The 24420-nt window shown below is 34.7% G+C and overlaps 1 protein-coding gene across 2 annotated transcripts in view; it reads right to left on the reverse strand.

Moving 5' to 3' along the window:
- LOC306844092 (transport and Golgi organization protein 1 homolog) overlaps positions 1-24420 on the reverse strand; it is a 28155-nt gene that overhangs the window by 3028 nt on the left and 707 nt on the right. Inside the window, exons 2-27 of one of the 2 annotated variants that reach the window (XM_079375995.1) lie at positions 23462-23595; positions 22225-22311; positions 20086-22138; positions 18630-18938; positions 18419-18555; positions 14674-14805; positions 14574-14595; positions 13673-13761; positions 13515-13592; positions 13326-13436; positions 13176-13247; positions 11914-12018; positions 11711-11833; positions 11478-11577; positions 10061-10116; positions 9895-9985; positions 9657-9795; positions 8692-8854; positions 8568-8603; positions 7174-7241; positions 6973-7070; positions 5670-5783; positions 5339-5407; positions 4175-4224; positions 3952-4017; positions 721-943 (exon numbers count right to left, since the gene is read on the reverse strand). In XM_079375995.1, the coding sequence (XP_079232121.1) occupies positions 721-943; positions 3952-4017; positions 4175-4224; positions 5339-5407; positions 5670-5783; positions 6973-7070; positions 7174-7241; positions 8568-8603; positions 8692-8854; positions 9657-9795; positions 9895-9985; positions 10061-10116; positions 11478-11577; positions 11711-11833; positions 11914-12018; positions 13176-13247; positions 13326-13436; positions 13515-13592; positions 13673-13761; positions 14574-14595; positions 14674-14805; positions 18419-18555; positions 18630-18938; positions 20086-22138; positions 22225-22311; positions 23462-23595 (4725 nt within the window). The remainder of the gene's footprint in view (positions 1-720; positions 944-3951; positions 4018-4174; positions 4225-5338; positions 5408-5669; positions 5784-6972; positions 7071-7173; positions 7242-8567; positions 8604-8691; positions 8855-9656; positions 9796-9894; positions 9986-10060; positions 10117-11477; positions 11578-11710; positions 11834-11913; positions 12019-13175; positions 13248-13325; positions 13437-13514; positions 13593-13672; positions 13762-14573; positions 14596-14673; positions 14806-18418; positions 18556-18629; positions 18939-20085; positions 22139-22224; positions 22312-23461; positions 23596-24420) is intronic. The other variant, XM_079375996.1, reaches the window with a different exon arrangement.

The following is a 24420-nucleotide window of genomic DNA, read 5'->3' on the forward strand; positions in this document are numbered from 1 at the left end:
ATAGTTGCAGGCAATGACTTCAGCCCTCTGAAACTGACTTTTAATCAGCTTTTATGTATAATTATGACGTACAATTCCATTTTTGAATGTCGATTATTAAATAAATTTGATTAATTAATTATAAAATAACATTTTATTTTTGGTTTCTTAAAAATAAATATGGTGCAATAATATTTATACAATTATTAAAAAAAAAAACTTTTAAAATAAGCTTTAAAAAAAGTCTTTGTTTTTACAAAAACAAAAATGAGTAAAGACATCAATAAAACCGCAAGTAAACAATGTCATGAAACGTCACGTTTACCTCAGAAAAGCCCATGTCCACAAACTTAAGACCGCTAGAAAATCAGAACTCTAAAGAGGAGCATTTTGCTAAATATGCACTATATTACAGTTTTTTTTGTATATTTATATAATATTACATATTAAAGTACATTTAATAATGTTGTCTTCATTATTCAATGCATGTTCGATTAATCTGTCATGAAAACAAGTTTTTAAATGTTCATATTTTAACAATGAAACAATTATTAAACAGTTTTGTGCAGTTTAAATGTTTTATACACAACTGTTTTATTTGAGTGCTCATTAGTAAGTAAATCTGATTAACAATCAACTTTTGTCTAATTAAAATCTTTGATTTTGGCATTTTAATAAAAAGTTCATGTTGGTGCATCACTAGTTTCAGCATGTGAAGCAAAAAAGAGCAGTGTTGAATACCAAACGGTGGCGGTACAGGTCCAAACGGGCCGATCGGAGGAGGAGGGCCGTATGAGTCCATGGGTGGCGGTCTGAAGCGCGGCTCTGGCGGCATCATGGGCGGGTGGCCATTGGGCGGTCGGATCATCATAGGCAGCGGCGGTCCGTAAGATTTCGGCGGTGGAACCGGAGAATCCCGGATGGGAGACGGCAGGAAGGATCCTTGACTCTGAGACTTGGAGAGCTGGAGGAGAAGATGCAGAACTACAGGTTACGGAAAAATACTCTCTAGAGCTCTGAGGAGGTTAAACACCGGATTCCTGTTAACCAACCCAAGCAGACATCAGTGAACCAATGCAAGGCCAGAAACACACTTTATACAAGAATAACAGCAGACACAAGAACAGAGATTCACTAACCCTTTTGTTACCCTAACATCTTAAACAAAATAATTTAAAGGAGTCATATGATGTGATTTCAAGTTTTCCTTGTCTTTGGAGTGTTACAAGCTGTTTGTGAATAGATAAGATCCCTGAAGCTGCAAAGACTAAAGTCTCAAAACCAAAGAGATATTCTTTATCAAAAGTTAAGACTCGTCCACGCTCCCCTAAAACGGCTCATTTAAACACGCCCCACATCTACGTCACTGTGTGGGGAGGTTTGCAAAACACCGCCCAAATGTATACGCAATGAAAGGCGGCGGGACTTTTATTCTGGCTGTAGTGCTGTTGCTGCCGCCGGCGCCATGTTCTGGAGACGCTGTGTTTCGTTGTGAAAGAGAAACTACTTTGTTTGGGCTTCCAGAAGAGGACACAACTAGAAATCAGTGGTTAAGTTGTATTTACAACACTGTTCCAGAACAGTTCAACCCAAATATTAGAGTGTGTGCAGCGCATTTTACGGAGGACTGTTTCCTGAACCCGGGAGAGTAATGTTAGCCTACAATGCTGGCTGCATAAAGGCTGTTTCTATAAAGTGGGGCAATTCCAACTTTGAAAGGACAGTCTGACGCTTCTGACTCACAGCCTGTTAAGTACGTTTCTGCCACTGATGATTCAAACGTGAGTTGAGCAGTGTAGAGTAGTGCTTGTTTGTCGTTTCTCTGATCACAAATGCGGACACTGTAATGTTTACCATGTAAAAAGACAGTATAAGTCATTATTATCAGTAATTATGTCCCCACTGGATGCAACAAATGCCTCGTTTATAATGGGGTTTACATCACAATACGGTGAGGGGCGTAACATTTCCGTCTCACGCTTGAGGTATTCGGCCAATCACAACACACTGGATAGCTGGCCAATCAGAGCATGCCTCACTTCTCAGAACAATGAGCTTTGAAAAAAAAAAACCGAAGCGTTTCAGAAAGGCGGGGCTTAGAGGAGCAACAATAATGTACAGTATGTGGAAAATTATGTGTTACTTTAAACCACAAACACATTGGCTGCATCCGAAATCGCATACTTCCCTACTATATAGTATGCGAAAAACAGTATACGAGGCGAGTAGTATGTCCGAATTCATAGTATTCGAAAAACAGTAGGCGAGAATTACCCGGATGACCTACTACTTCCGCCCGAATTCTGTAGTAGGCATACGATGGACACTTTACTATCCCATGATGCCACGGGAGAGGAGGCGTCATATTCTAAAAATGGCAGAAAGCGGCGACGCGGCTGTTTTCAAGTGCAAGTACCTCAAGGGAAAACGTTGTCATTGTGGTTAAATTGCACTTGTTTAAAATAATCAAAGTAAACGGCTGACTTAAAGTTTAATGAGATTGATGAGATGACTTCATGAACATGGCGGATGTAGTACGTCCGAATTCTATTCATACTACCCTCATTCATACTATATAGAACGTACTTTTTTAACGGTCGAGAAGTACGTTTGAATTCAAATGTAGTACCTACACAAGTAGTATGCGATTTCGGACGCAGCCATTGCATTACACTAAATACACAAAATAATGTTCTTTTTAGCATCACATGACCCATTTAATATTCAAATACTTGTAGTCGCCCTGAGATTTGAAGTTATTTCAATAATTTCATTTTAAATTATTGAACTAATTTTAAATATAAGAACTAATATAATAGTAATAGTCCTAATAATAGCAGTAATAATTATCAGTTCCATTGACCATTAATTAATATAATAATATTATAATTGTTGATTACTAATCTAACTCCAATTATAAAAAAGAATACTGTTGTAAATTACAACTGTACTGTAAAATAAACTGAATATTTGAGAATTAATATTTTTTTTTTACACAAGTTACAATATTTGTCTTAAATTCAAACACTCAAGCTTTATTAATAATACTTAATCGTTGCCTATTAACCATTATAAAAATTAATAAAGAAATCTTACTGTTGTAAAATAAAGGTATAATGTAAAAAAATTATATTTGATCATTTTGTATTTTATACTACATGTTACAATATTAATATTGATGTCTAAAATTCTTCACTTTCAAATCTTCAAACTCTCAAGCTTTTAACACTTCAATGCATCAAGCTTAATTATAACTGTTGATAATTAATCTAGCTCCAATTATAAAAATGAAATAGTGTTGTAAATTACAATTGTACTGTAAAAAAAATATACTACAAATTACAGTAATGATATATGTCTTAAAGTCATTATTAATGGGTACTCAAGCTTTTATAACTACATTTTTTGAAATATTCAAGCTTTTGACATTTCAAAGCCTCAAGCTTTTATTTTGGCAGAATACTTCTGTCCACAAAAATGTTTGAAAATGTGTAAAAGCATAAGTGGCAAATGTTGCATTACCCAATGCACCTTAAACTTGCAGGACATGCAGAAATGAAGCTGCATTATTTGTGCAGCCCTATTTATTTTAATTTTACATGCAATTAAATTTGATATACTTCACATGCACTTGTGTCCCTGTGGTGGTAATATTCCTTACTACTCATTAGGGCCGATAACGTTTTGTTGTGTTGCATTATGAAATCACAACAAATCAGTCTTGCATTGCCATTCTGCATTCATGTACTTGTGTAGAGTATGTTTCAGGCCTGTACATGCTGGAACTCATTCACCAACATGAGTTTTGTTAAACATCCGCTACATTCTGAGCACAAGACCCACATAGTGATTAGAAAGAGAACAGAAAGACATGTTTAACCAGGCTCTGAAAACCCAAAAACAACTGACAAAGCAACCTGGCACTGTGCAAAACCCGTCCCATCCATCCCAGCACCCAGCCGCTGTACTCACAGGCTCTACGGGCTCAGACGAGACCTGCTCTGAGGCCTCGGCCGTCTCACTGACCGGTGCCGTCTGCTTTAAAGCAAACACACCCACCGCCGTTTAATGGACAGCAACATCTGGATATGCATGTCTGTTTCTTAGACGTTTACTGTAGATCTCCTTGCTCACATCTGAACACATTGTACATCAAATCTCAAACAGAGAAAAACGTGACAGCTGTGATCCTTACCATCGGTCCATCATGTGCACAAGGAGATGAAGTCATCGGAGGAAACATTTCTGAAAAAGACAAAATGACATTTAGACATCTGTGAATGTAGATCTTAAACTGTGCAACCATATCTGATACAGCCCACATTTATTGAACAACTAAGAAATAATATAATTAAATGAAAATATTTATTTTCTTCACAATATTAGATTTAGGATTCAATGAACTCCTTACATGGAGCATTGAAATGTTAACGTAATAAACAGATAATGACTGTACACTACTATTTCAAAGTTTGGGGTCAGTACGATTTTTTTTTAAAGAAATTAATACTTTTATTCAGCAAGTAAGCATTAAATTGATCAAAAGTGACAAGACTTGTTACAAACCATTTCTATTTCAAATGAACGCTGTTCTTTTGAACATTCTATTAAATCACAAGAAATTAGCATTTATCTATTTAGCTTTATTTCAGTTTTAGTACTTATTTTAGATAGTTGACAAGTCAACATTTATAATTTAAGATATTTTCAAGATTTATCAAATATTTATTTTATTTCTGCTATATTTCAAATCACAAAAATCTTTTTTTATTTTATTTTTTAATATAATCATTGCCATTATTTTTTTAATATAATTTTCTATTTAGCTTTGATTTATTTATATTTCAGTTTTAGTTATTTTAGTAATTATTTTTAGCTGGAAAGGTAATATTCCTTTCCCCCCCCCGATTTTTTTTAAAGAAATTAACACTTATTCAGCAAGGATACATTAAATTGATTAAAAGTGACAGTAACTACATTTAGAATGTTACAAAAGATTTCCATTTCAAATAAATGCTGTTCCTTTGAACTTTATTCATCAAAGAATCATGAAAAATAAAATGTATCAGTTTCCACAAAAATATTCGGTAGCACAGCGATTTTCAACATTGATAATAATCAGAAATGTTTCAGTAAATCAGCATATTAGAATGATTGCTAAAGGATCATGTGACACTGAAGACTGGAGTAATGATGCTAAAAATTCAGCTATGATCACAGCAATAAATTACATTTTATAATGTATTACAATAGAAAACTGTTATTTTAAATCATAATAATATTTAATAAATTTACTGTATATTTATATAAATAAATGCAGCGCTCTTTGCTGCTTTATAACGGGTCGTATCATAAGCACCTGGTCTGGATGGCAGCGGGTGTCCGAGGTCCGAGAAGCATCCTTGAGGGTCAGACGGGGGTCGTGGACCTGGAACAGATCACAAGTGATTAGGTGCCGTTATCAATCATTTTATACTGACATGCATTAGATGCTGGAGTTCCGGAGCGAACGCATCAGGAGCGCTTTCAATGACAAAGACAGAAGGAAATGCTCTGAGGAGAGAAACTGAGGGGAAAATGACAAGCGATCTAAAAACGTAGAGTGACTCAAAAACAGGAAAGCTGGAAAAATGAGAGGAGGAGGATAAGGCTGATGTCAAGGGGAGGAGGACGACACAGCGGCGACTCACCAAACGGTTCGCCCCGTCGCCCTACAGGTGCAGAGGGGGGGCGTCCGGGACCCTCTATCATTAGAGGAGGAGAGGGAGCGCCCCCACTCACAGGAGACGGCCCGTATGAATCACCTGCTCAGACCAAACCACCATAATCAGAAACAATACCAGACACATGAGAGGAACCAACCCTGCGCTAAGATCCACCCCTTAGTTACTTTAGCCTAGATTTAAACTGCTGATTTTGTCTGGCCAGAGGAGAATGACACCATTTCGACACTATTTCCCCGTTTAAATACTGTAAAGCTGATATAAAAGCCACCCAGCTTTATATCAAGCCGATGTAAAGCTGCTTTGACAATTTGCATTGTTAAAAGCGCTATACAAATAATATTGACTTGTTGCTCGGTCAGACAAGCTTACAAAAGTAGCTTATTATTAATGAGTATTTGTATTCTTACTTTACTATTCTTTATCTGGAGTTTCCATCTTAGAAGCACGTAAAATGTCTCTATTTGAATGAAAGAAAAATACTGCTTGCATCCTCTGGAATTACATTATACCAAAGCTATCTCAACAATATTTATATATTATTATAGTAGTTATTTTTATTAGCTTCCATTTTATTATTTTTAGCTTTCATTTTAATTTGAGTTTAAATTTTAGTCATTTCGTTACATGCTTGTGTCAGTTTTTGAAGTTTTTTTTATCGTTTTTCTATCTAGCTATTAAGTTATGTAATAATTACCTTTTATTTCAGCTTTATTTCAATAAATTAAAATAATTTTAATAGCCTGTCAGACTAAATGTGTTTTTGTCATTGTCAGTTAATAATGTTTCTATTGATCATTAATGATTTTTTTTATTTTAGTTTGAGTTATTTTAGTACTTGTTAGTTAAAAATTCTCATCTAATATTTATATTTTATTTCAATTAATGACAATGATTTTTAGTCTCAGTTAACAATAACAGCATAGCATTATACAAAAAAAACAAATGGGTTTGTAATTTTTTTTTATTAATTTCTATTTTGCATTAATGATTTTTATTTCTGTTTTATTCATTTTAGTTTTTATTTTAAGCTTTTGTCATTGTCAGTTTTTGTTTGTTTAAATTTTTTTTTTGTATTATTCATTTAAATATTTAATTTTTTTCTATTTTATAAGTTTTTCATCTAAGATTTCTATTTTATTTCAATTAACAAACTGACTTAATATTTTTGTTAACAGACTAACTGTGGATAGCAACAGCAGCCGTTCTGTGGGTCGTTTGTGTTGTAAAGACCTTGTGAAGTGTGAATTATAGGACAGAAACTGCTCACCTCTTCTCTGTGGCGGCATGTGGCGATCTGGAGGTCCAGAGCTGAGTTTGAACAGACTTTGCTCCAGGTCTGATATTTTATCTCTATACTCCACAAGTCTTTACAAATGCACAACCATCAGAGATCAGAATCAACACTGACAATAACAGCAATATGATGGAGAATACTGCAACTGAACAGTGCGATTTGATAAACACTCACTTCTGACGAAGGGTGCCCAACTCTCGTTTTTCCTCCACCAGAGTTCGTTCAGAGGCGCGGGCTTTCAACTACAGAAAATAAGTAGGTTTGATTAAATATATCAGTATTAGCCAATATTATTTTTATTAATAATACGTGACCCTGGACCACAAAACCAGTCATAAGGGTAAATTTTTCAAAATTGAGATTTATACATCATAATCTTTCCATTGATGTATGGTTTGTTAGGATAGGACAATATTTGTCTGAGATACAACTATTTGAAAATCTGGAATCTGAGGGTGCAAAAAAATCTAAATATTGAGAAAATCGCCTTTAAAGTTGTTCAAATGGAAGTTCTTAGCAATGCATATTACTAATCAAAAATTAAGTTGATATATTTATGGTAGGAAATTTACAAAATATCTTCAGGGAACATTATCTTTACTTAATGTCCTAATGATTTTTGTCATAAGAAAAATCAATGTATTTTTGGCTATTGCTACAAATATACCCCAGCGACTTTTTGTGTGCTCCAGGGTCACACATATTATTAGTATTTACATTAGCTAAGTTTTTTTTTTAAACCTGTTGTCTGTCATTTAATTGCACTGATTTTAAATAATTATAAGTAATTGTAAGCTATCAGTATCAGTCAGCGCATCCCTGAAGAAAAAAAAAGTTTCTAGATTGTCCAATTAATCAAAATCATAAAATTCATCTTTTTAAACTTACAAACAATTTATTAAACGTTTAACAAAATACATTTTTAGGGCCCCATGAAATCTGTTTTATTTTACCCAAATTTCATGTTTTCAGTTTTATTTATTCTAGATTCCGTTTTACTGGTTGACTTAAATTTTTATAATTTTAATGATCAAAAAGCATGTCTAATCATTTGAATTCATAAAACCTTTACATTTTTTAAATCTTGCAATTTTTACAACAATATGGCCATAAGAAATGTTTTATTTTTGTGTTTTTCGGTTTACATTTTTCTTGATTTATAATTTAATACAAATTTATTATTAAAAACGGTGGTAATCAAATCAAAGCATAAAACATTAACAATTTAATCTTTAAAAATGTAAATCAATGAATATTAAAAATTTATTTTATTTTTTGGCAAACAAAGTGCTGTACTACAGAAGTTTACTTTTAAAAATAAACATTGTGCAAAACTAAAAAAATTAGGTTTTAATTTTTACATTATAAATATTATTAGTAATATTACCATAAGTAGCGCATTCCACTGTTCAACAGCAATATTTCTGTATTTAAAACATTTTGAAACGTGTACCATCAAATCAGTCACAAATGATCGCAAGCTATCAGTATCAGCCAGTCAACTCCTAATACAAAAGACAAAAAGCTTCTAGTTTTCATTAAAACGTCGAAGCGTGGTAATTACTCACCCAGTTCTCATGGGCTTTCTTCTCCTGGATTGCCACCTGTTAGAAAGCGTTGGCAGGGAGTTGAGATTGAGTTTTATGTGCCGGATTGAGAATACAGCGACTCTGTGCAGTAAATGTTTCTCACCTCAGATTTCAGCGAGCGTTCGTTCTGTTGCATCTCCTCCTCGATGTCCTTGATCTTCTGTTTGAGGACTCTCACCTCCTCCTCTGAGCACAGAGCTTTACTGTCCACCTCTGACAGCTTCGATTCCTTCTCGCGTCTCTCCAGCTCCTCCTGAGTCAGTTTCCTACACACAACAGGTGAGTTTATATTAGCAATCCAGCATAATGAAATACAAGCTGTATTTGTGCTTTGAAATTCAATTTTATGAAATCTGGGTCATCCTAAACAGCCAGATCAGTCATCTATTTCTTCTGTTTTCTAGTTTGCTTCCTAATGTAGTTGTCTAATAAACCTGGCATTGTACAGTACAAATATTGTTGGCTCTTTAACATTGCTGTTGTTCCTCTTTTGTAAGTCACTTTGGATGAAAGCGTGTGTTTAATGCATAAATGTAAATGTACTGTGCATCATTTAGGATACATCACACAACAGCTGTGTGAAATACAGTCGCTTGTATCATAACATGCACTTCATGAGTTTAGCATGATTTCTAGTTTCCATCTGCACTCCCACAGCTGATGCTCTCTCAAGTTATTTTTTCACTGAAGTGCATAGAAAAAAAAAAAAATTTTGATTGCATTTTAAATCGAAAACATTTAAAGAGAATCTTAAATTATCCATTTTATTTTAATATCTATTGCATTTTGAATTAAAATAATAATAAAAAAGCATTTCCATAATCATGCAGCCCTAACTGAATGTATCAATAATAGATCACAATATTTCAATTGAAATAATTATTTTACTAGCAGAACACCTTCTGTAGTATTTCATTATACACACACTAACTAAAACCATGGAAATAAAAAAATATATATTGCAATGCTCTCTGAACTAATGGATCAGATCCATGCACTTCTGAAGGGTTTGATGATGCAAAGATGTGATGTAGTGGTGCACAGAGTGAGTAAAGTGTGAGCTCTCACTGCTGCAGTGCGTTCTCTTTCTGCTGGTAGAGTTCAGTGGTGATTTCCAGCCTCTGCTGCAGGTGCTTGAACTGGTTCTCCAGATGCGTTTTCTCATTGCTCAGATTCATCTGGTCATGCATGACCTTCTGATATTGCTCTACATTTAAAAAAAAAACAAAAAAAAAACAGTGCATTTAGATGCAGATGTGGAAAGCCAATCGGAAAGTGTTCAAATGAACAATCACAGTCTTCATACCCTCCAGCTCCTGTCTGGCTTTCTGTTCAGTGAGGAGACTTTCCATGTAGCGATTCCTCTCGTCTTCAACAACACCGAGAGTCGCTTTAATCTGCAAAACAGAAACATTGCATTAGAAATAAGAAGTGCGTTGAATTATCTTCAAAATTAAATCAGACGCATGTACCCTGGAGACGTCCATCATCTGTTTGATTCGCAGTCTCATGGTGTCCAGCTTCTTCTCTGAAAGAAAACAGAGGCCTGTTGTTCAGAACAGAGGAAGTTTCATCTAACCATCTTCAAGCCTCAAGCAGCCTATTGCTTGTATGGCTGCACGATTATGACAAAAATCATAATTGTCGATTATTCCCTTGAAATTGTAATTGCGATTATTAATTACGATCATCACAATTTACATTGAATGATGTTTATACCATTGTTTGCAGCAACTCCATATTTTTAGATGAAAATAAACAAGCTGAAAAAACTAACTGAAAAACTTCTATATTAAGCCTCAAATGTGAACTATACATTGGATTGGTTTCTTCTTTAAATAAAGTTATGCATGGTATTATAATGCTAAAATTAAAACAATGCAAAAACCCTTAAGATAATATGTAGAAAAGAAAGCATCTTAAGCACACGGAGTAACATAAGTGGATTCTGAACGATTAATTGCTGCTTTGAACGATTACATAACTGTGCCATTCGTAATTGTAATTGCGATTAGAAATTCAATTAATTGCACAATTAAATCACAATAAAACCAAAAATCCTTGTGTGTGAAAACATACTTGGTAATAAAGCGCTTTCTGACTTCTGAAAATCACAAGCGATTTATTGAATTTAACGCTAAAATAAAGCCTCAATGGTTTAAACATTTGAAACTGAAGAAATTAAGACAACCATTAGTGCTGTAATTGTACAATTCTACCATAAAATATAATGCATGATTTTTTGCAAATACTCTTTGATTTACGGTAAGATTACAACAACAAACAAAATACTGTTGTAATCTTACAGTAAATTGAGGAATCGCTACATGGAATGTATTGATATAATAATGATAATTATTATTATATCATATTGATAAACTACAACAAATGTGTGTCCAAATTGTGCATACAAGCAAACAGAAATATTTTTTATTTCTTTTAATCTATACTGAAATCTGGCAAATCCAAAATATATTCTTAAACTTTTTATGAGTATCTGACATTTCCACAGCACTTGTAAAAACTTTTTAGGAGGGGATGCAAATTAAATGTCACAGATCATGATTGCATTCTTGGTTACGTTGCTCAACTGATGCACAAAAAAAAAAAAAAAAAAAAAAAAAAAAAAAAAAAAAAAAGTTTAAATCAATAGAATAGAGTTCTTAAATGGAATGTTGTGATTGACACTTCAAACAATCAGTATCTTGATTATTTCTTCATTTCTCTGAATTTCCCACGTTTCATTCGTGGATCACGGCAGACTCAAGAAATAAAGCTTTGAGTCACTCTAGATGAGAGCATCTGCTGAATGTAAATGACAAAAGACAAAAAAAGAACAGCGAAAACTAAATTTAAATCAAACAATTGGAGTTATAAATAGAGACTGACCAGCATCTTCTCCATTGGACATTTTAGCATCATCTTTCTGTAGTTCTGCAGGATCACCGGCTCCCAGACGGTTGAGCTCTGCAATACAGCTGGACAAAACCTAGATACCAGAGAATCATGGGATGCCATGCATTTATGATGTGATATTTTGGAGAACACGTTATAATTTGTAATCATTTAAACAAAGCTCCGCCGGACCACCTGTTTTATAATACGCAACAAGTTTCACTCACATCAATCTCATTCTCCTTGTGCACCAGAGAGTCCTCCAGCTCTTTCTGGGATTTGTGATGAACTCGGATCTCCTCGCTCAGTTTCTTGTGCTTCTCCTGCCAGTCTTTAGCATCATGGAGGATCTGTCAGAACATAAATATCATTAGATTCAAGCTGACATTGATGGAGGAATGAGGTTTACAGCTCTGACAGTAGGACTTACAGATTTCTTCTGTTCTTTTAAAGCGCCATTTTCTTTCTCAAAGGACAGAACCTGAGCCTTTAGAGCATCTTCTCTGAGTTTGGCTTCATCCATGAGGACATGAACCTGTTATCAAATCAAAACAAACCCAAAGAGACGCAAAACATTTAATACCTTCGTCTTTAGGACATGAGGGAATTAAATCAAATGTTCAGATACATGTTCAAAGCTAAAACTTTAAAAATGTTACTTGAAATAAATATTAACTAAAGTAAAAAAGTATTTATTTTATTCCAGCTTGTTGACAGGCTGTGTGTATATGTATATTAATGTGTATGTATTTTATTTATTTATTTATATACTAAAACGATTACATTTAAACGATTCAAAATATAAACAACTATAATTGTATCTCAATGATACTAAAATAACCCTACAAATGCATTTAGGTCATTTTACAGAAAAAAACCTACATATCCAAGGATATAATAATTTAATAGATTATCACAAATCATAAATTATCAATTTTGTTAAATAATATTCAATGATGATAATTCATTCAAAAACTACTGAAAAAGAAAACGGTCTTAGCATTTTCATTATTTAGAAACAGAACAATAAATTGCAATTAAATTTATCAAAAAAATTATACTAATTCAAATGTTGATGATCAATTACTAAAAACATTTAGATAATTTTATAGACAAAAATCTTGCATATATAAGGAAGGGATGGGCAATAAACAAATGATGATATTCTCAAAATGTAGTTGATATATATATATATATATATAAAATGGAAGAATGTTAAATTTATTGAAAAAAAAATCTTTAACTTAAAATTAATATTTAAATTATACGGAAATGATAAACTGCAATAAATCTAATTGATCCTTTTTTTATTGCACTCATTTAAAAGCAACCTATAGCTTCTGAAATATTTACCAGCTGGACATAAATACAAAAATGACAATTCATTACAGAAATATGCATACATTTTCAAAACGTACTTTTCCAAATCTGTTTTAAAATACTCTGGTTTTGCTCTGACAGTAGGAATCCTTATTTAATTATTCACTCAATGCATTTGCTTCTCTCGCTCCACGATTGTTAGTCTAAAAAACAAGCAGTTGTAGGATAAGCTGTCAATGTTAGCAACAGTAACTAAGTATCAATGCATGATGGTTGTTAGGGAATGATTGTTCGCGTCACTTCATTTGTTTTGCATAACCATGATAGAAACAATACATGGAAATATATAATGGTTGATCCAGCACAAATTACCTTAGTACGCTCCTCATCATAGCTCTTCAGTGTTTTCTGGTATTTCTCAATTCTCTGGTGCATTTTGGCTATCTTTGGTTGAGAGAAAATCAAAAAAGGTCATGGAAAATCTGAGAGATAAAAATCACAATAAAAGAGATCAAAGCTTACCTTCTCATTAAGATTTGAATTTTCTTCCTGCGTGTCCACTATTTTCTGGTTGAGCTGTGAAACGCTCCCAGACATCTGCTCCCATTGGCTCTGGAGCTTCTGGTGATGATTCTAGACGATTCAAACACAAACCACATTATACAAATGTGCACAGAGATGACACTGAGATTGTGATGGATGAGGATTCACCTTCAGCCCTTTCACTTCTTGTTGGCTGAAACTCAGTGATTTCTCAGAGTTTTTCAGCTGTTCTTCGCGCTCTTTTATCTGCGAGGAGACAAATGATCAGGTTCATCAGCCTTTACTGAAAACAATAAGCCTGTCAAAGATGAGCGAATTAAATTTACCATGTCGTTTAGTTCTGTGATCTTGTTGGCAGCATCAGATTTCTCATTGAGAAGCTGCTGGATCTTGTCTCTAAGCTGCTTTTCAGTTACTGTGGAAAAAATATGTTACAAAATATATTTAAAAAATAAAGAAAATATTTTAACAGACTTTAAGAACACTTCAAATTACTACAAAAGAATATAGATCCTTTTACAGAAAAATATCTACATATTTAAAGCGAAAATAACAATAAATTATTATTCAATTCTGTTATTATTAACAAATATTACAATATTCAATGACGATATAAATGTTTTTGGAATAGTGATTCAAAAACTACTGAAAAAAATTTAACTTAAATCTTCATATTTGAATTATTTGGAAAGTAAACTATAAACTACATTGAAACAAATTTATCAAAAAATTGTTGTTTTTTTTCATTTATTTCAGCAAGTGCAATCTCGACCATTAAAAAAAAACTTCTAGCTGATAAAATTAGAAAGTAAAATATTTAAATAAATTTTTTTCTCCATTAGACAAATTAAAAAAGGAAATAATGTAAATTTTATTTTGCAAATAACTTGCTTGTTTTCATATTTAATCATGCATTAATGCCTATTTTTACATAACCAGAACATTAAATATATTATAAAAGTTCTCCAGCATGAGATTATCAGATGGACACAAACCAAAAGATCAGCTAATTTTTAAAATTTCTAAAAAAATCTGACAACACTGCAAAAATAAATTCCCATGATGACAACTAAAAACAGTAAAAAGCAACAAATTATTCAAGTAAAATATATATAACAATACCATAGCATGTATATGCAATCATATCAACCAACCCTAAGAGATCTTAATGAGAAAATATATATTTAGCTGATATCTCAATCATGATGAGCCTGAGAAGTGACTTACATTGACATGCTCTGCCTTTGATCTACAGAAGAAAAGAATGACACTGATTAGATTGAATCATTTACAAAAGAATGAAAACATTAATCACAGCAATTCTTACAGCAAGAACGGTCCTCCAGAAGAACATCAGTACTGTGAGGGCCCCGACAACCGCAGTAGCAGCCACCGGCTCCCAGGGGACGCCGTGGAAATTGGGACCCGGTCGCCATTCCTCCGGAAGAGCAGTGATCAGCTAATCGAAACAAAAACACAAAATATCATCAGCTTTATGATAATTACTTTAACAACTCCTAAATTTGACTACTCTGTTTCTATGGAAGCCTGTTTTCATCAAGGGATATAAAAATAAAAAATGAAAAAATCACTCTTAGCTCTTACAATTGTGACTTTTATTCTCCCAATTGAGAAAACATGTCATAACTGTGTGATATAAACTCAGAATTTAGATATAAACTCAGAATTCTGACTTTTTTCCACAGTTTACATTCCGTAATTCTGTTATTTAATTTCCAGCAGAGAATAAAAATTTAAAAGTATAATTGCGATTTTTTTTTTTCTCTTACAACTCTGACTTTTATTTTGCAATTCTGAGTTTTATCAAACCATTCTGACTTTTCACAATTCTAAGAATATAAACTTTTTTTTCTTGCACATTCATATTTATGTAGTTTATATTTCAATTTTTTTTTTACACGCAGAACTGCCAGTTTTGTGTGTTTCTAACATGGAAATTGGAAGGAAAAAGGAAATTGTTACTTTTTAAACCATCTGCAAATTTACCTCACAATTCTACAAATCTGACTTTATATCTCACAGAATTGAGAGTTAAAGTCACAATTACATATTTACTGTTTTATCCTGTGGTGGAAACAAACTTTAATAGGTTTCACTGCCTGACAGGCTAATCTGTGTGTAATTAGCAGGCCCCGATGTCAAATATAGGACTGTTTCAGATAAATTTATGCCCTTTTTTAAGACTCACATAGACAAATCTGAAGCAACAAAGTCTAAGCACTGACCCTTATCACCAGCCACATGCAACAGAATCACAACACTAGGGGTTTACTGGACTTTCACCTCTGATGAAACCCAGTCACCTAATGCCTACAATAAGCACTTACAACTTACAAAATATAGTTGCCTTGGGACTTTATACGATCTTTATGGACTTAATTCACTGGGATTGCTATGAGAGCTGGATGAGAAGGGCTCAAAACACAGCACTGACATTATTACACAACTACTGTATGGATATTATACTGATCTACTGTATGAATGATGGATTTGAAGCAGTTTAGGTCGTTATAAATCATGCAGTTTAATCCTGAAGGCAGTGATCGAGTCTAGAGAGTGGAAACACTTACTTCCTGAAGTCTGGACAGGATTAAGACAAAAAAGGCTGTGTTTTCTATCTCAGCTGGTGGAGAGGTAAGACTAGGCTGTGAATCCATTCTCTTACAGCGTTTGAACTTATTTAGCAGAGTAAGTTACCCGAGCGCTCAGAGACGATAAACACAGTATTAATGGCGGACCGCTGCTTCATGTCGGGAAGCCGGTGTTTCTGATATAAAACCGCTCTGACACGCTTTGCTTTCAAAGCGAATATATATTTAAGCTGTATATAGAAGGATAGCAGATATATACAATTAATATGTTTTGAAATCGCGGCTGGAGGAAGATCAGCGTTGATCTCTCTCAACACGTCAACATTTCGAAACGCTGAGGTAAGAGTCTCTCGCGCAGACTAGCGTGCGCGCGCGGTCATGTGACGCTAGCGGCGGCCTCTGATTGGTTACGCCTGGTGAGCGCAGGAGATCCTATTTAGCTGTGATGCTAGCGGGTTTGAAAGATTAGCAACTTGAATAAACGACGCTTCAGTGGATATGTCGTATATAAGGCAGCGATATTTAGTTATATTTATGTAGTTTAATCTACTTAAGGTTTCATACACATTTGTTTCGAATAGAGTTTAATTAACAGGTTTAGCATGAAGCCCTACCTATGTCACGTGACGAAATCTGTCCATTTTATAAAACAACTTTTGATCTCATAAAACACTAAAGAAATATACATTTTAAGTAGATTATTAGGTCACCATGCATTCCTTTATGAAAATATTTCGACAGAAAACCCCTCTAAATTCAGTCAGTATTAGAGAAAAATATATTTGCCTCCTTTTTGTTTTTTATACTTATTTGAAATTATAAATAAGATAGATAGATCGTGTAACCCAGACATTCATGATGGCTTCGTCACATTCATCATTCGCTGTAGGTGGAGTAATAAGTCTCTGCTATATTAAATGATATATATCTGAATTTTAAATTTAGAGGCGGCTTAAAATTAAGGAACAGCCAAAAAGGAACAGTTCGAGACAAAACACTAGCAATAACACTAACAAACAACCACAAATGACTCCAGAAACCATTACAGAATCATTTCTCAGAATCCCAGAACCCTGTAAACTCCAACAGAAAACAATCCTGTTATTAACGTCACAGCAATTACTCATGCAAGCTGAGTTCAGTGTGCCAGCGGTTAACAAGACACATTACCGCATGTTAAAGATCCCAAACATTTCTTTAAAGTCAGTCAAAATATCTCTGAAAAGTAATTTAGTGATTTGGAATAAGGAAAGTTATTTTAATCAATTCTAAACTCACCTCTTTAACTGCACTGACTGTAGTTTACACTAATGTCTGCTATAGCATCTCTTGCATGACATGTTTTCAGAATCAACAACACAAACATTGTGTGGCTAGAAAGCTTTTGCATTAAAGGTGCCATAGAATGGAAAACTGTATTTACCTTGGCATAGTTTAATAATAAGAGTTCTGTGCATGGAAATGATATACCGTATACACCATTGTTTCCTCCTCATGTAAATCTCATGAATAAAAAAGACCACTGAAAAATAGGCGAATCAGAACATTACACCGACGGGATCACTAATAGTTACGCCTCCAACATTTGCATAAACCCGCCCATGTTCTAGGCCAGCCGCATCATCAGAAGTTCTGCAGGTATTGTGAAGAAACAAGCGCGGACAACAGCGATCATGGAAATAAATGTTATGTTCCAGGCTGTGCAGGGGATGTGAAGTTCAGGGATGGGTTGGTGTCTGTATTCAGAAAGGCATGGAAAGCAAATAATGCGTTCTAATAAAATAACGCGAGCCACTAAAGGGACATGGTTAGCTTCTTGCTAGCTGTAACCTGTTACATTACAGTACATACGATTTCACTTACCACATAAACAGAGTAAGGAGAGATGAGGATGATGGTGAATGATTTACAGATCCTGAGCACCACTGACAAGCATCTGATCTTGTAAAATGTGTGGTAAGTACTGCCGCTCCATAGTATAAACAGAGTACATGCAATCACGAATCTCGAAAGTGAAAGTGAAACTAAAAAGAGATCATACATTTGAAAGCAATTTCAGTGGCTCGCATATTAATAGTGGCTCCCTGATGCCCGCATTTTATTTACAGTATAATTAACCAACGATATAACTGCACGAGAAAATATTGAAATATATATTTTCCCTGTGTTTCCTTCCTGCTGCGTGAGCTTCTGAAATGAGCTGCACTGTGAAACAGCCAATCAGAGCAGAGCTCAACATTATTATTCATGACCCTGCCAAATAAGGTAATAACAGACCATTCTAGGGACAAATCCTAGGGTTGTAAATGGACATGTAAAACTGTTTCTGGGGATTTTTTGCCCTTACGTAAGCCACATACCTTCTATATAGATATCAGAGAAAATATTCTATCAATGCATTCTATGACACCTTTAATGTGTTTCTTTTGGGCCTTAATGTCTTAAAATAGTCTTACTCACAATTTCTCCATACACTCCAAGATATTCTTTGATGAGAAGCACAAAACCCCAAAGCTCGTCTGAAGTTGACGAGCTGGAGGAATCACTGCTTGCTTCAGTGTCATGGAAATCAGAGACACTCGGAGACTCCAGTGAACCTGGTGATAGAAAACAACAGTTTTAGCCAAATATATGCAACAACGATTAAAATTGAAGGAAAACTCTGACACACCTGAAGATGGATCCACTTCAAAGTGAAAGCCCATGTCCACTGGGTTCTCCAAAATAGCATGAGGCCCTTTTTGAATCTCCTCAGGGTCTTCAAACCCTATCTGGGCATCTTTATTTCTGTTGAAATGGCCCCCGTCCTCCTCCAGACCCACGTCTTTAGTGTGAGACAATTCTCCGTTCATATTTAATTCAGAATTCAGAATCACTTCAGATTCATTCTGCTCCTCGTGCATTTCAGGACTCTTGGGTGGTTCAGTCATTTCGATGTCACTGTCCAAAGGCTTCACCTCTTCAGAGTCAACTTTTTCATCTGGGGAGAAAAAGTGCATAAAAATATTATAAACATTAAATAAAACATGAACCCCGCAAGACCTGACATTTGAAACAATGACATTTTTGAACTGGAAGTTTATTGAACCTTTAGAAAGAAATGTTTGCATTTACATTTTTTGTTGAGTATCATAGGCTTTTATGGCTCATATAGTTTGATAGAGCGAGAATATGGAGGAAAAAAATCATCTAAATTTTATTCAGAGGCCCAACATGAGCAAAAATAAGCAATTTGGTGCAGATGCTGATAATATGAACAAAAACTGATGAAATTCTGATGCTTGTAATGAAAATCACTGATATCTTTATAACAGCAGATACTTACATAAAATGATAGAAATATCAGTTGTCACTCTATATCTCCAATAACATGTATTAGGCTGATGATACACGGGGCAACTTTTTAAGCAATTTTGCTGGGTAAACTTTTTAAGCAACGTTGCTTGGGCACTTTCCCATTGAGAATGGGTAACATTTCTATCTGAATATTTTAGATCAGTCATGGGCTCTGTGTCTCACCTGGTTGCCCGTTGACAGCCACATTTCCTAAAGATGCCCGGCAACATTGCTCAAAAAGTTGCCCAGTGTATCATCAGCCTTAGTAAGATGAGATTTAAATGATCAAAACATATAATGCAATGCAAAACAATGATGATTGAGAGACGAACAAATAAAGGTTCATTAAAAGCCTGATGATCACATTTGATACTCACTGATTTTTCTAAAAAGATGCATGATCAAGTAAACTTAATTTTCAAGATGAACACTTACTGGACTGAATAAACTTAAGTTATTCTTATGTTTACTTAATTAAATCAGTAAAGATATGACAGCAAAAAGACTGAAAGTGGATCTTTGTACAATTATACTAAAATGCCTTTTTTATTTGCCATCAAATCTAAACTATCAATCTGGCGACAGAAGGCACTTGGTAGATAGTGTGCAACAGGTTTAATAGCAAAGATTTGATCATTTAGAGGCATCTGAAATATGATGCAGTAGATTTTATAGGGTTAAAACAAAGCAATCATCATGAGACTTTAGGTGAAACCTGTAATGAATCATAGGAACACCCACTAATTATGGTTTGGAAAGACAAGCATTGCTGTTAGTGCTGCTAAAATGACCTGTTTCAGATGCAAGTAGTTCTTCCTCGACCAACGGTGCGCTGTCACTGGCCGCTGAATATTTCTGTCGTAAAGCGAAAACGATCTCCTGGAAAAAGTCTAAGACGGCAGCCTCAAAATCATACGCTTCCGGCTCCTTCTGCTGGCCGTGTTCCTGAGATTTCCGCTCTCTTTCGTTCAATATGTCCTCCGTCGCGTCGAGAATCAAGTTCTCCGAGGCCTCCATGATCTGGTCTAGCGTTCGCTCGATTTCCTCCGTGTCCATCTGCAGCTCTCTGGCAGACTTCATCTCCAGATCTAGATCAGAAAACATGGCCTCGATTTTGAACAGGTTCTTCAGTCCAAAATACTTCTGCATGCGCTCCATGTCCTCGTCCTTCAGGTGATCCCGCAAGATTGTGAGCCTCAGCACGTTATCGCTGTATTCAGGCTCCTCGGGAGGAAGAGGAAGCGTGCCGTTTTCTTCTCGTTTTGTGGTGTTTTCGCTTTGTTGGGATTCAATCAATTGATCACCTTCAGGTTGTTGGTTTTCTTTAAGTTCATGTATGTCTTCTGTGAGCTGAGGTTTAGAAGAAAGAAGAGCATTTTCATCCTCTAAAAGCTCGGTGTCTTCATCCACGTCCTCTTCATCTTCATCTTCAGGACTCTGTTGTTCCGATTCCAGTGTGTTTTTCAGTAGATTCACGAGCTCATTCTTCACTTTATCGATTTGTTCCTCCGTTTGGTCAAATAGAGGTGCAGTTTCTGGCCTTTCTGTAACAAGTTCCTCCTTTAACTTCTCATCTTCGCCAATCGATTCACTCACTTCTTCGCCGTTGTTCGTAAGTGCATCCTGAGGATCGTCTGCAAGGTTCATGTTTGTGTTTTCTTTCTTGTTCATGCTGGCCTTCTGAAGAAGTTCTTCAACGTTTTCCATCTTGTTCGTGTCTAACTTCTTTGGATCATGTACTTCAGTGATTTCACTAACATTTAATGCCGGTGGTGCTTTTTCAGACTCAGTGTGCTTTTCCGATGCCTGTTCAGATGGGATGTTTTTGCTCGCATCCAAAGGAGTTTTAGCGTCTTGTGGAAGATGAGAAGATTCTGGGACTTTAATGTGTAGTTCTTCAACATCACTTTGTGTATGCATGACCTCATGACCAGCTTGTTCTTCAACATCAGCAGCTGAAAGAGATTCTTTGGCGAGTTCCTCAAGAGAGTCGGTCTCTTGCGCTTCACCTTCATGGTCTGTTTTGATAGCATCTTTAAAGCTTGACCTGTCCTCATCCTCGAGTGTTTTCTCTAGTGTTTGTAGTGGTATATCTTTATTGTTTAGCTCTGGTTTAGCAGGTTCTTCATGTACTACATCTAAACCTGGTGTTTGTGTTTCAAGTGGCTCAAAATCAGAGTCACTTTGGTTGTGAAAAAGTTCAGAATAATCGATATCTTGTGCATCAGAATCTGATGGTTCTGTTTCCACATCCTCTGAAATGACCTCAGCATCTTGGCTTATTGAAATATCTTCTGTTAGTGCATCTTTAGATTCAGATATTGATTCTGATGAAACCTCTGTCTTTGGATGAAAGCTATCAGAGTCCTCTTCAGTAGATTTCAGTAACGTCTCTGTTTCAGGAGCTTCTACAGATTCTGAATCAACTGCCTTTGATTCAAGAATCGATTCTGAACCTACTGACTCTGATTCAAGATGTGATGATGATTCTGAATCAACTGACTTCGATTCATGAAACAATTCTGATTCTGAATCTATTGACACTGATTCAAGAAATGATGTTGGTTCTGAATCAACTGACTCTGATTCAAGTAGAGATGCTGATTCTGAATCAACTGACTCTGATTCAAGAATCGATGTTGATTCTGAATCTATTGACACTGATTCAAGAGGCTCCACTGATTCTGTCGTTGTCATTTGAGATGCATCTTCATTCCGAGCTGGTTCTTTTGATTCTTCTGTGGAATTCTCATTTTCTAGTAACAATGTGCTGCCTAATAACACATCTATGTCATAGCTTTCAAATTTATCGAGCCCAGTCTCAAAGCAAACAAAATCTGTTTCCTGAAATGGGAAAGAAAGATTCATGTTAACCAAATGTTACATCAAAAATGACCATACATGAGTCAATATTAACCACGCCGACTTACCTCTGTAGGTACCTCCAATTCTTTTTCAGTATATATATGATTTATATTAAGATAGTCCTTTGGGAAATAACCAAAGTGGTTTCCAATCTATGCAAAGAGAAAAGAAGAAAAAATTATCAATTTTTGCGCTGCAGTATAACAGTTTTTTTTTTAAACGGTGTTTACTGAAACCATAAAATCATAATTAAATAGAACCAAAAGAATAAGAAAATAAAATGCATAATAAAAGAGAAAAAAATAATAATATGCATAAAATAATGCATTATGCATTAAGCTTATGGTAGCACATTGATTTGTTGATGGTGGTGTGGATGTTAGTACTTGCTTAAAGGAATAGTTCACCCAAAAATAAAAATTTGCCGAAAAATATCTCTTTATGGGAACAGATTTGGAGAAATGTAGCATTGCATCAGTGTCTCAGCAATGGATGCTCTGCAGTGAATGGGTGCCGTCAGAATGAGAGTCCAAACAGCTGATAAAAACATCACAATAATCCACACCACTCCAGTCCATCAGTTAACATCTTGAGACAAAAGCTGATTGTTTTTAAGAAACAGATCCATCAAGATGTTTTAACTTGAAATAATTGCTTCTGGCCAAAATGTGAGTCCATAATCCAAAATAATGCTTCCTTCTGTGAAAAAGACTGTTGTCTCTCAAATCAAAATCCACACATATAATTAAAACTGTTTTGGCTTGTAAACGGTGCTTGATCTGTGCAGATTTCTCTCCTGATTCAGACCTGATTTCACTGGAGGAAGCATTATTATGGATATGAACTCATATTTTAGCCGGAAGCAATGGTTTGAAAACACCGTAATAATAGTTAAAAAAAAATAATAATTATCACAAACATGCAACTTTTGTCTTCTCAAGATGTTAACTGATGGACTGGAGTGGTGTGGATTATTGTGATGTTTTTATCAGCTGTTTGGACTCTCATTCTGACGGCACCCATTCACTGCAGAGCATCCATTGCTGAGCAAGTGATGGAATGCTACATGAAACAAACTCATTCTTGTAAATTTACAGCAAATGGTAATTTTTGTGTGAATTAATCCTTTAACACATTTCTCTGCTACTGAAGATCCATGCATGATCTATCGCCCAACTAAATAAATATATGTAGACTGTTTGCGATGATTATTTAATACTAATCAAATACTGGCATCCGAGTAAATCATCAGCAACACCCAAAATCCTCAAACAATCAATCAATGATTAACAGGTTACTTACACTACCAGCCCATACGTCTGATCTCTGCCCTGAGAGTTTATAATATACATATATCGTCTCTCCTTTCTTAAAAGAAAGAAACCGGCAGTCCGGCCCTGTGAAATCCTTGGCGGCCTTCCCTCTGCCGAGAAGCACTAGAGAGAGACACAAAAAAAATGTTAGGATGAAAACTACTCACTTTGTGTTCCATTATGAAAGCGTACCATGTACAGTGTTCTGCATGAAAAATGTTAAGATCTTCAACATCATATGACTTAGAATCGAATGCAATATATGGCATAAAAAAAGTCGTGATTAATTCATTCTAATTTGCATAAAAAATAAAGCATATTAAAGGGACAATGCAACAAATTGTAAGGGTCCTAAATGGGAATTTAAGCAACAAATATCTTTAATTTCTTGATCTGGATATTTTTGGAAAGTTTTTATGAGATTCACCCAATCAGGTTGAATTAAGAAATTTTGTGTGATTTGCAATTGTGTGATGAAACGGTACTGCATGCATCTTTTTTTAACCATTTAATGATAACATAATTCAAAATTTCTGATGAAAGTGGAGCTACAAGTAATAATGAAAATAATACTTAATCTAAGGAAAGAGGGATTGGGAATGATTATATTATTTACTGTAGAAGATTTTTAACAGGAAAAAAATATTAAAATGCTGTAGTTACAATTTGGTTAACTACATGAAGTTGCCTTACCGTATAAAATATTTTATATTTTAAAAGACAATATATCTGGGGCCTGTTTCAATAAGGAGGTTCAACCAACTCTGAGTTAAAACTTGAACTCTGAGTTGATTTACCCTTTTTTTTTTAAGGAAGTAAAAAAAAAAGAAACACCATTTTTATTCTTTGTGAATTAATAATTCATGCATCAAATATATATATATATATATATATATATATATATATATATATATATATTCATATTCCAGTCGACCACTAACGGACAAT

Source organism: Barbus barbus (genome assembly GCF_936440315.1).
Source record: "Barbus barbus genome assembly, chromosome: 24".
Classification (NCBI taxonomy): Eukaryota; Metazoa; Chordata; class Actinopteri; order Cypriniformes; family Cyprinidae; genus Barbus; species Barbus barbus.